Source organism: Diadema antillarum, unplaced genomic scaffold (assembly GCF_040938485.1).
Source record: "Diadema antillarum isolate AM-2024a unplaced genomic scaffold, OU_Dant_1.0 seq00000140_RagTag, whole genome shotgun sequence".
Classification (NCBI taxonomy): Eukaryota; Metazoa; Echinodermata; class Echinoidea; order Diadematoida; family Diadematidae; genus Diadema; species Diadema antillarum.
In genome coordinates, this window is record NW_027271217.1 from 862,633 (window position 1) to 876,093 (window position 13,461).

The following is a 13,461-nucleotide window of genomic DNA, read 5'->3' on the forward strand; positions in this document are numbered from 1 at the left end:
TTTAACTACTGCATGTTTGCCCTTCCAAATCTGTGCGTATCAGCGAATTCTGTATGATGTGATTCAAAATTTTGGTCACAGGATTGACGGCAGGAATAATTTGCTGTAAGTGTCTGTGAGCGTGTGAATAACTTCCAGCCATGTGTAGAGTTAGAGTTGATAATTATAATCTATTACTCTAATTGTGTTCATTTTAGCATAGTTTTCTCAAAAGAAATGACTCTGGGCATGGGTATGTTATGACAATTAATTGCCCCAGTTTTCATAATCTGCTGCTTCTTTCAGAGTCTCACCTAAGCCTCTTAAAGCTACTGTTTATCATTGGGAGCAGTGATTTTTTTTTTTTTAAGCTCAATTTATCACATTTGATGCACATGTGTACATGTAGGTCAGTTGTATCACAAACATCCTACCATGTAGAATTTAATAAATATTTTGCAATAAAGCCTAAAATATGAGGAGATGTTTTTTTCTCTCAATAAACCATAACTGCACACCGCTTATTCTAGAAACAATTTTTATTTTACTATTGTTCACATTTGTATATTTAATAATACTTAACGTCAATTAACGCTGATTAACATTTTTACATTGATTGTCTCTATCCCTAACTCTCTTTATAGAACTATTTTGAAGCACTAAAGCTGGATTTTTGTTTCATATCTGCAAATGGTAGATAATGCCTGTAAGGATGAACATTACCTTTTTATGTAAGAAAATTTTCATCACGGTCCCTAAAAAAAAGAACTGAGGGGGGGGGGGGGGGGGGGGGGGGGGGGGGAGTGGATCAGCTCGTGCGTCCACATAGCTAGAGACAGGGGCCCCTGTATGAAATGCCAGGTTGCACGCGTGACGGGGCATGGCAGGATAGCCCCCGTGTTGTTTCAATTTCACAAATGACTTGGCTTGTGTTTAGAACGATTCGGCCGAAAATTGCTCACCGAAGTCAGCACCGCAAGGGCTGGGCAGAGAAGAGGAGGAAAAATGCTGGTGAGAGAGGGAAGGCAGCAAAATCTGTGAAAAGAAAAATAAAAAATCAATATTCAGAGAACGGTCACTGAATTTGATCATCTCCTTGAACCACCAACTCCGCTCCCCCTCTCTCAACCACCCTCCTCCCCCACCTCAATATTAAAAATAAATAAAGAAAGAGAATAAGTTTCCTTGGATATTCAGGAGTTTGTATGTGGGTGATATCTTTTCTAACTTGATTACACCCCAAATTTAATGAATCGTGAGGGGAGAGCTGATCGCGTGTTTTCTTGGACCCGCCAACTTTAAACACTTCATTAGATTCTGAGCTCCTGAGCTGATTCTTTTTTTTTCTCTCTCTCACTATTTTCTTTTTGTTTTTCTATGTGTGTGTGTGTGCATTTGTGTACACGCACACACATACATTTATGTATGTATGTATGTATGTATGTATGTGTGTGTGTGTGTATGTGTGAGTGTGTGTGTGTGTTTGTGAGCATCTCCGAAAAGGCAGTATTCCTTGGACCAAAGCTATGTTGCAATATGGCACCATTTTATGCCCCACATGTGTGCTGGAATATGTATGAACCCAGTTTCCGATCGATGTGTATCAAGTTTGTGCTTAGTTTGACGAGCCACAATGAAAAAAAAAATCAAGAAAGAAAAAGAAGAGGATGAAGAAGAATGTTTCCTTTCCTCTTCATTTCTTTTTTTGTCTGAAATGTTTAAGGTGCAGAAATGACCTGTGGCATTTTTGGGAGGGAGTATATCAGTTGAAATGAACTTGTCTAAATGTTAAACAGCCGTGCCTTTGCCATGATCATGGATGCAGATAGCAAGCTCACTGGACAAAACTCCACACTGGTATTTGCAGTTTTACTTCATGTTGCTTGTTCAAGTGATGAAGTTCTACGTCAAATGATGCTCAATTACTTAGGATGCAACTCAGCCGGCTTCTCGTAAAGCACTTAATATATCTCCATGGCCAAAACCACACACTGATCTAAAAAGGAGACCTTTACTCTTTATGTGCCATGGTGGAAACCCCCTGTGTGTCACATTATTCTGAGACAACAACGTAGTCGTACTTTGAGAAAACATTTTGTATTTAAAATCTATGTTACCGCTGTAAAGATTTCTGTAAAACTGGACTCGTAGTGAGCAAAGTTGTTTAGAAAATGCCAAGCTACGCTTTGATGAAAATTGTATTAGAAATCGTTGATTGTTTTTCTTTGAAATGACCAGGAGCTACATTACTGTAAAGACATGACTTCTGCACACAAAACAGTGACAGAAACTTAGAATTTACACACAAATCTATTAAGGGCCATCGCTTGATAGTCAGTCACCACATAAAATGCAAACTATATGTGAGAGGAACAGAATCGCGAGAAACGCTTTCATTGTACTGTGGCATGTGGCGATTTATCGATTGGTTTGGGCCTGTTTGTGGGTTTGAGCAGAATATGCGAAGTTGGCACGCCGTCGACTGGGTCGGACATGCGAACATGGCACATAAAGAGTTAATTGCTGTCTCTTTTTGTGTGAGATACAGTGAAAATTGGAGGGTTTAAGACGCCAATAATTCAGCTGCTTTGTAGTTGGCAGGAGCCCTGCTGAACACATACATGTGTGTACATGTAATTGTGTAGATTATGTGCGGAAGCATGTTTGATGGTCCAAAACAAATCCTTAAATTACACCCTTTTTTTGGGGGGGGGGGGGGAGTAAATTGGATAGAGAGACAATTTGTGGGTGTAGGAGATTTACAAAGATTGGGAGGTAGAGCTTGTGTGAAGGTGAACCTGCCACCTTAGTGCTTCGTATAGTGCCCGTGATAGAGTTTCAGCCCCTGTAGCCACCGGCGGCAGTGGTGGAGGCCCCCCTGCAACATTCAGCGAAAGTCTCCGCACAAAGGACTTCACTGCAAACAGTGACAAGAGGAATCAGGAGGGGGGGGGGGGGTGGTGGCAGGGGAGAGGAAGAGAGCTCGATGAAAGTTCCTCAGACAATTTAGAGCCACTAGACTCCATTAAAATATTTTATAGCTAGTTAGCGAGAGAAGAAGAAGAAAAAAAAAAGAAGCAAAGAAAGAGGACCAGAAGAAGAAAATAAGAAAAAAATCAAAACGGAAAATGTTCTCTTGTGAAATCCGCAAAGTGATTCATCTGAGCAGCCTACAGGTACAGATGTCCTACCAGCTCTCTTCATCGCCCTCTCGTGAGAGAAAAGACAGTTTGAGGAAGAGGGAAAGTGAAAAAAAAAATTGTAGGACACTGAAGAGAAGGTGGGGGGAAAAAAAAGAAGAGAGAGCGAGAGAGAGAGAGTTTTGAGAGGAAAAGTCTAAATGCTGTGCTCTCGTTTCACCGCACTAATTTGTTGGTTGAGGCTATCAGAGAGGCGCTGTGCGACACCGGACCCTGTACATTTCTGGAGGGGAGTGAGGCATGGTGGGATATTTCGCAGCATGGATGAACAGAGGAGGATGGAGGGTGGGGGAGGGGGGAGAGAATCGGTCTCTCGATCAGCCGGTCCACAAACACACTATCATTAAAGTTGTAAATGTATGCGTGCTACCAGTCGGCTCTACTTGCGTTTCGATGGTGCTATCACCGCTCTCTCAAACACTAATGTAATATCATCCACACCAATGATGCTACTCCTCATTCCTTTCTATTCTCTTGCCAAAATTCCGGCTATCGCATGTCGACATGTCCCTCGGACCGCCAATATTTGCCCGCTGCGACGTGGAATCTGCCAAAAAGATCTGTAATTGGATAGATCTCCTTTCTATTTTTTTTCCCTCCCCTCTCTTACCCTTTCTTCTATTTCTCATGTGCATTTTTGTGCGATGGCTGTGAATGCCTAGTTCTGTGTCATGACAGTTATTGCGTTCTTTGTTTAAGGTGAGAGAAATCCTGTATGAATGAGGACGTGATAAGTTGTCAGGAAATGATAAGCAACCACTTTATTAATTTACACCGTTCCTCCGAAATCAGTGCTTTCAATCTATACATACACGCGGTGATAACTGGTTTCATATGTCAGCGCTACCACGGAGTCGACTATATTCCAACAAAGCATGAAATCTCGATATGCCATCAGTTTACCTTGAAGGTGAACTTGACATATTCTGCCCTGTTTGATATGTTAGGAAGTAGTTGCCTTTTAGTTCTCCCCACTGAGAACGATTCACATCAAATATCGCGATTGCCCTCACGATAACAGGTCAGGGGATACAAAAGCTGTGTTAGTTTTACCTCTATTAGTCTGATATCGACATGTGAGATATGCTTGTATGCAGGTTCTACACGAACAACTTACTGTACCAGTGTGCAGTGATCCATTTCCACCTACTGTACCACTTTGTGTGAATTTTTACAGAAGTGCTGCCAGTATGGTGTGACTGGGCAGTAATTTTGTGAGGGTATGTGAAAGATATCCACAGTGAATTCACTCTGTGTACTATACTGAAACTGTTTCTTCCATAAACCATTCTCAGAAACCACAAAAAAGCTTTATAATGAAAATGGCAACATAATATTCAAATATTTCTAATATCAGCTGGTAAATGACCTGGGGGACATCTGTTTGTTTGTTTGTTTGTTTGTAGATACTTTGCTGCATTTATTTCATTTAAATATAAGCAAGGGTAATATGATATGAAGTATGACAAAGTTGCTGGCAAACATTATGTGCACTATACTGAAACTGTTTCTTCCATAAGCCATTCCATAACTCCATAAGCCATTCTCAGAAACCACAAAAAAGCTTTATAATGAAAATGGCAACATAATATTCAAATATTTCTAATATCAGCTGGTAAATGACCTGGGGACATCTGTTTGTTTGTTTGTTTGTTTGTTTGTAGATACTTTGCTGCATTTATTTCATTTTAATATCAGCAAGGGTAATATGATATGAAGTATGACAAAGTTGCTGGCAAACATTATGATGGCTAAGTTTTAACGCACTGAGGAACTCTACTGGTATTCTGATAATAATAGCCATGAATCATTTTTTATTGTCAAGAAACATTTGAATCTGCTGTATATTGTTGTCATTGTCTGAAGTAAGTTGGGAGGAGGAGATTAATGAAAGGCTCATGAAAACTTTGCAAAATATGCAAGAAAGTTATGGAATTTTAAAGTTTAAAATGTTTCACAAAACAGTTATACAGGACTCAAACAGGGTTTTAAAATAGTTTTTTTTTTTTTTACATTGACTGGCACACAAACTATACTTGATCCCATTCCTTACGGGGGTATCTCACTGTGCGGCAAATGTTTTTGAGGGTAGCAAATTCTAGGGAATTTTAGGTTTCGCCAGGGTTCGTTAACAATTGCAATCAAATTCGCATACAGTTTTCATTTTCAAATAGTTTTTCTTTGCGACAAGAAAAACTTTACGACAATGAAAACTGCACGTTTGATTGCAATTGTTAACGAACCCTTAAATTCCCTAGAATTCGCTACACTTGCAAACATTCACCACTCAGTAAGATACCCCCTTAATCTAAAAATTTCTCCAGGAAGATAATTATCCTTTGCATCAAAAAGCCATGGAATTGTAATGATTCAAATGATAAAGTAATATATATATATTATTGATATGCTACAAGTAATACACACACAGAAAAAAAAAAATTATGCTACTCATGCCCTTTGTTTGACATCAGTCAAATATAAATGATGTTACTGTGATGCAAACTCAAATATTCGTCATCAGCACATCGAATATGAAACTGCATTGAAAGGTCACAAACCATCTGACCTCCAAAGTATAGTAATTGTCACTTTCTGTTATTTTTCTCATTACACAAACAAGATCATTTGTTAATCACTCTTTGTGGATGCATTTGTCTGACATATATTGTCTACCTCTCTCAATCTATCCATCTCTTCATATCTATCTATCTCTATCTATCTATCTATCTATCTATCTATCTATCTATCTATCTATCTATCTATCTATCTATCTATCTATCTTTCTTCATCTATCTATCTATCTATCTATCTATTGTAATCTATATCTATCTCTTTCTTTGTCTATCTATCCATCTCCATCTCTTCAGCTGTTCAGCATCAATTTTGTATCCTCCGCAACCTTCCCCACTAGTTCTTCCCCCATTTTGCGTCTCAAACTCCATCTGCTCCTCTTGTCACTCTTTCTCCTATCCTGTCTCTCCTAAACCCTGTCATCCCATCACCTCCTCCTCCCTGTCAGTGTCTCTTCTCTCCCTCTCTCCCTCTCCCTCTCTTACTGCCCTCCAACATCCATTAAACACCTCCGCTTTCTGATGATGCTGTGCTTCCTTTACCTCCAAGTTGGCAATAGGCCCTGGCTCATTACTTCATTTTTCGGGGGCCCTGTTCGACAGGTGCCACTGTCTATTGTCAGAAGGGGGTGGGCGGGCTGCCCCACCATTGATTTTCCGTGCACCTAACCCAATTGACAGGAAATAATTGCTGTGCAACACATAATCCAATTAGACCCCCCACGGCTCCATTTGCCGACATTCCATTTCCTTGCTCTGTCCAAATTCATTTACCCATGATGCTGTTGCATGCGTAGCCACTGGGAAAACATCCCACTCACCCCCCTCCCCCCCCCCCCCCACACCCAAACAAGTGAAGTATGGACATGAAGTCTGTCAGATCTCGTAGACAAACTACAAGTTGCATTACGCGGTGTTAGAGCATTGTACGACCCCCAGAGAATCTTTTTTGCCCGTGCCAATCAATACGCGCGCTTTGCTTTCAGGGTGCGAAAATATGTCCTCAGTCACTTCGCGGGATTTTGTTTTATTCAGCCATGAATAATTTTTCATTGATTTGCCGACGGGCAATGGTGCAAGTGAATCTAGAGTGAATGAAAAAGACCGCAAAACAAGACCAAATGTGGAGAAATGAGGGAAGAATTTAGACACTGCATTTTTTTTTAACGTCATTTGGTTGTTTGTGCTGATCACCCTTCCTTTTTTTTAAGGCCCGTAGGGACCTGTTTAGCTTGAGAGAGGGGTTAGAAAAGAATGTTGGGACGAAGAAAATATGCATACATAACAAGCTTGGCAAAATCGATCACGCTGCACCTCGGCCACACTCAGGAGTGTGGCAGCGTGGGGGAATATGAGGGGAGAAGTGAGCGTGGTGAAGTGGGAAGCGGGCACACGGGCAGCGTTCGATATCTCCCTACCAGCACTTCTTGTCTCGAGAAAGCCTGCATCGTCGTGTTGTTGGTGTCTGTTGGTGTGTGGATACAGCAAGCGTTCCATCGACGAAGGAGGTAGACAGACTCCCCCGATAATGAATGTAATATCCGTGAGGAGCCAACCTCTATAGATGGCAATGGTAATACTTGCTTATAATTTTCGAGGGAGATGGGTTCATTCACTCTGTCCAGGTGGTTCCATGTTTCATATGGTTTACTATTCCATATTGATTGAAAAGGGTTATCCTGAGGGCAAGTTACCCATATTCCTTTGAGCTTAATAAGTTGTGATGCCATTTCCTCCTAGCAAAACACACACAGGTCCTCATGAATAATTGGTCATTAATAATGTTGAATAGAGATGTGTATCTTTGAAAGAAAAAAGAAGGAATATCATGTAATGATACAATGACATATTGATGTAATGGAGGAGTGAATCTAACTCAAGTTTAGGATGTTCACTTGGGGCAAGTAAAATGAAATGGTAAACCAATCCTTGCAGATCCTCTGCTCACGCCAACCATCGGACAAAAGGCTCTCCTGTCCTGTAAATGTTTTGGGGGGATACAGCAAGTAGTCTGTGCGCACTCCAGCTTTTGGTCGTCCCGAAGAAGTATGCGCTTCAGATTACCGTCCGGGGCGAGATGAGCCTGCTGTCGCTAACGAACAGAGCTGGATCGATCAGCAAGATACATGGTAATCCCGCCCGCAAATCCGACCAGATTCAGTTGGATTTTTCGTCGTCAGTATCACCGCTCTCCCACCCCAAGTGTAGGCTGCCCCCCAAAATCTCTGTGTTGCCAATGGTCTCTTTGTTCGCTGGACCCCACTCTTGCTCTTCTGCCCCCTCCCCCTCCCCTTTGACATTGCTCAGTGGAACACACATGTCCCCCTCCACCCTACCTTTCAGAAATATCACATTTCAACATAGCTTCATGATTAACGGTCGCTGTGAGTGGCTCCACTTATCAAACAGTTTTCTCCCACCATCAAACAGATAGGTCTATGTCTGTAAACTTTCAGAGGATAAAACACACACAAAAAATCCTTTTGTGCATGTTCTGAATGCATTTTTTAAAACTGCAATTAATTGTTGATTTTCGAGAAATTTGAAAATAAACTAAACCGAAAACTTAACTGAAAGCTGACATACAAGCATAACGACCATATACAACTGTAGGAGGCAAGCTATTGTCGTAAAATGGGAAGATCGTGAGGTAAAGAAAGAGAAAACAACCAAGAAGATTTGACTAAATGTGAGATGAAATATCTCGTGCTCCCAAGAACACCCCATGAGAGAGAAAGACCAGAGTGAATGGGGTGAATGTGAAGGGAAAGCAAATGGAGAATGGAGTAAATAAATGTGAGGTGAAATTGTCAGAAGTAGAGGTATTTTTTCCTCCTTTTGTTGAGATAGTGGATCTTGCAATGGGAGGGGGGAAGGGAGGGGGCCCATGAACAAATATTTGCTGTAACGTGAAGTCTCATGTGTCATGTTGGTGTCTTGCAACATTGATACAAAGCCGCTGTAAACCTCAAACATGTTGGAGCGCATCTTTCGCCCGCTTCTCAGATTCCACGCAAGAGAGGGCGAGAGAGGCATCGGAAGGGTAGGAGAATAAAAAAGGGTAGAAAAAAAAAGTTGGTGATATGACTCATCTTGACAGCGCTAAGTCGGGCCGATGATGCGGTGGATGTCGTGGAATTTTGTCGCCCTGGTCCGCTCCCAAGTTGTGGCAAGTTAAATGTGACAGCGCGTTGCCTTAGTTGTGGCACCCACAGACCACAGTTGTGGCAGTGTCGTTGTTCCAACAACAAAAAAGCAAGAGGAACAAACAAAATAGATTTCAGATTGGTAGCCTGTTGTGTCAGCAACTGTGAGATATTATCAGTGTGAGATGTGCTTTGGAAACTCCACCTCTCTCATTCCGGCATCAACATCCCTAAACTTCCCTTCAACCAAAATTGAGGACTTTGCATCTCTGTGTGGTAACAGTGAACGTAAGACTACAGATGAGAATTTTGGGATCCATTACTGCATGTCACACCTCTCAAACATCACTGTCTGAGTGTATGGCAAAGCTGTTACTGGTAGGTTCATCCTCGTAGGAGACAAAGTAGAAGGAAAATAGAACAATTGTTTACAAACTTGATTCTGCAGTTAGTCAGAGGAAAATTTCAATGCTGTATTTAAAGATTTCTGTGTTGATGTAACCACACTGATGTATGGAGAAGGCAAAGAAAATGTATAGTGCCCCTAACTGTTTGCAAAGCCCCACAAGAGGTAACTCTAACTGGTGTTTTCTTGATGCATGAGGTGTGGCAGTTCTCACAGTAGTTATGTTGGAATACAGGGTCTGCATTGAGCAGACAAACTTGTGAGAAAGGGCCAAGGAAATTCCTTCGACCAGGGCCTAGCAGTTCCACCATTTGTGCGAGATGCACTTGGCCGCTACCGGAGTCAGCTCCATGGAAAACCCAAATGAAGATTGACAACTTTAAGACTTGCCTGTTGACATTGTGGGTCCTACGTCTCAATTCATTTGTCAGGCCGGCATCTGCCCGACTCCCTGCGTCAATGGACAGCGAAACGCAAAGAGACAAGTACACAGCTTGTGTTCGAGGTGAACAACAGATTTTTTTTTCATTTTTTTTTTTCTAAAAAATAAAGTCCAATCCAAGGAGGGACCTTGTCACCTTTTAGACTCTGGATATCAAAATGATGATCATACAATATTTTCATGAGTTGACTAAAAGGGAAGTCTGTTAGATGAACAGCCTTACACTATACATTAGCAATCATATATCATTCTTCTTTGTTATTTCTGTAGGAACCAAAGTAGCAAAATTAATACTTCATATACACAAAGATTTTTGACTGTCAAAATGTTGTATAGCACTATAGATGCAAACACTGTTCGTGTTTCCATGTAGCCAATGATGCTCAATTCTTGAAGAAGCAGATAGTATTGAAGTGTAATGCTTCAAGTTTCTCCCAAATTCAGAGTTAATCTGATGACTTTTTAACACACACACAATATATATATATCTCTGTATACATTTTTGTTGTTTGTTGTTGTTGTTGTTGTTGTTGTTTTTTTTTTTTTGGGGGGGGGGGGGGTTATGTGACCATGACAATGCACTGTGATTCCTGTTATCAGGCAGTGAGAAGCCTGCTTGAGTTGTCATAAAGATATTTATTCCCATCCATCATGTCAAAGGTTGTGATAGAAGAGTGGATTTCTCCCATTTTTTTTTTTGTTGGTAGACTTGGCATACAAGCATGAGTGAATTGACCTTTTTCTTTTGGTGATGCTTGTCTCCCTTTGCTGAGAGCGTTCGGTGACGACCGACCACGGTGCTGCGTCCAGCCAGAACTTCAGCCATTATATCTCCCAAGGGGCCAAACAAGCTTGTCCGCAAAGATACAAACAAGCAAACAAGAATCGCAAGCAAGGTGGCGTGTACTTCTTCATCATACTAACCCCTCATCCTCTCTTCACCCCCCCCCCCCCCCCCACCTTTCCATCCGCTCTTTGGCCCAGTGTCTTGCGGGCACACTGTGATTATTGAACCCGAAAATGGACATGGCGTATTCATATCTTCCCATGACTAGTGACCATTAGGTAATTCCGTGTAACACCTTGTGGGCAAGGAGGGATGGACGTGTGACCACAGCTATTGATGGTGCTGGTGGCTATGTCCGCTTTCCGCAGAGAGAGTAAACTCTTTTCCCTTTTTCGTCGTTTTTTGCTGTCAACCCAACCAGAGAGGAAGCATGACCATTTCCGTCATCTCATAGGCAACCATGCGAAAATCAAGTGTCCAATTTGGAGTTTTTGCATCATGGAACGTGGAAGAAAGAAAGAAACAAATTATCTAACCCCCAGAGAAATCCCCTGAAACGAAATGCACAACAACAGAAAAAAAAAGAAAAAAAAAGAATCAATATATGTAAGACAGTTGACTTGTGGGAAGATCAAGATTTTCATTAGGATATTCTGGCTGCTGTCATGCAGCAAATATTGAAGGATTAGCCCAGTCACTTTTTTGACCTGACTGACACTGCATATCGAAGGTATTTTCCTGTTTTATTTTGGTGTTACTCCTTCTGGCCCATTTGAATGAAATCATCATTTGACTCGGGGCTACTCAGAGCTCTGACATAGATGGCTTGTTTCCCAAAGATCATTCCGAGCTGCATTTGCAGAAATAAGATGAGATGATGAAAGAAGAGAGAGAGATGAGAAAATGAACAGAGAGAAAGGCAGAGAGAGAGAGAGCGAGATGGAGAGAAAATGAGAGAAAGTGGCTCTGTGATGCCGGGTTTTTGTATTCATTTTGGGATGCAATTTTTATATTCTGTGTTTTTTCTGTATTTCCAGTAAGCAGACATTAAGTGTATGTTGATGTTTATGACTTAAAGATGTGTAAAGTAAGTGACATGTATAAAGATGTAAGCGTGATATTGACTATTGAATAGCACTTGACAAAAAATGGATAAGTTACCCCTTTAAAATTTTACAATTGTAAGTGTGGATTGAGCAAATGCAGCAGTATAATAGGAGAGCATGTCAATGAAAGTTTGAGGAAAATCTGACAATCCTTTCAAAAGTTATGAATTTGTAAAGTTTCTGTGTAGCCATCGCTGGATGAGAGGACTACTACAGTTTGTGACATCACATATTTACCACAACACGAAGAAAATATCAAGAGAATTATGACAAAATTCCATTTTTAATGAAAAGTACATATTCCCTTGATGTGTTACCGATACATGTCAAGGGTAATATTGATCGTCCTGCTTTCTGACAGATGTACGTCAAGAGCTCTTTCATTTTGCTAGAAATATGAAAATATGTTGAATTCTGTTTATATTTTCTAGAAATTATTGTACGTATGTGTGACATCACAAACTGTAGTTCTTGGTCTTCTGAATATCCAGTGAAGGCTGAGCAGAGTCTTCTTAACCAGTGAAGGCTGCACAGAAACTTAAAGAATTCATATCTTTTGAAAGGATTGTCCAATTTTCCTCAAACTTTCACCGATGTCTTCGACTAATATCGCTGCATTCACTCAATCCACACATATTTTTGGGAGGTAAACCAAGGAGAAGCTCCTTAGGTATTAAACATTATCTGTCAAGGAGGAGAAAAGCGTTATTGATAGATTGCCATGCCGTGAGGTAATGAACCTTCAACCCATCTTCCAATCCCCTGCAGGACCACCAAGAGTCACCCAGGAGGTGGAGAAGGTGCGCAGGGGCACCCTGGGCCGGTCCATCAAGCTGCCGTGTCCTGTGACGGGGAACCCGCCCCCCCTGACCATGTGGACCAAGGACGGGGTGACCATCAACCAGGGCTGGGACCGGTTCCGGCTGCGGCTGGAGGGGCTGCGCATCTCCAACCTGGTGGAGGAGGACGAAGGGGCCTACGTGTGCCGGGCCACCAACGGCTTCGGGAGCGTCAGCATCGAGTTCGTTTTAACCGTGAGAGGTCAGTATCAAAACATTCATTCATGTCACACAGGCAGACGGACGTATATAATCTCTCGAGATATACATCTTGATGCCAAAATCAATCTTGCTTGATTTTCTTTTTCTTTCATCTCTTGCGATTATTTGCCTTTTCATGTTTGAATGGCACGCAAAGAAATCAGTGAGTTTTTTAAAAATCCCATAATGCACCTCAGCACACATAGGACTGCACACTCAGGTGCTTGGAGTCATTCTCTTGTCATTGTTCATGCATGCACAGTCTGGAGATTCAAAGCACTTCATATACAGACAAGTGATTTTTTTTTGTTGACACTTGTGAACGGTCAAATAAATTTGATTTTTGCATAGCGATGCAAAAATCAGATAACCGCTGTTAGTGAATGCAGCATTTTTCGTCTTTTTTTTTGGGGTATGTGGGAGGGTATTTTGTAATAGCATTGTTTGAACTTTAATGACTCTAGTTTTATGTGAGAAGAAAATGAGAGTCAGATAGTGTTTCAATTTTGATCACAGCCTTCCATGGAACTAATGTTACGGTGAGATTTAGAAGATCATGGTAAAGGTGCTCTTATACTTTCAAACATTATGCTTCCATTCAGCTAAGTTGTCTATCATTTCAAGCCAAAAAATTCATGCACGGAGGCTGCTTCGATATATTGATATTCATTAGAATAGAACAAAGAAAAAAAAACACACCATGCCAAGCTCATCCGATTACTCCAGAAGACTGTAATAGCGCGGTCCGGTGAAAATTAGATAGCAGCATTCTGTGAAAGGTCTCA

At 41.2% G+C, this 13,461-nt stretch overlaps 1 protein-coding gene across 3 annotated transcripts in view; it reads left to right on the forward strand.

Annotated features, from left to right (window-relative positions):
* Positions 1–13,461, forward strand: part of LOC139727667 (fibroblast growth factor receptor-like 1) — a 95,687-nt gene that overhangs the window by 59,861 nt on the left and 22,365 nt on the right. For all 3 annotated transcript variants that reach the window (XM_071638647.1, XM_071638648.1, XM_071638649.1), the window contains exon 3: positions 12,405–12,677. In XM_071638647.1, the coding sequence (XP_071494748.1) occupies positions 12,405–12,677 (273 nt within the window). The remainder of the gene's footprint in view (positions 1–12,404; positions 12,678–13,461) is intronic.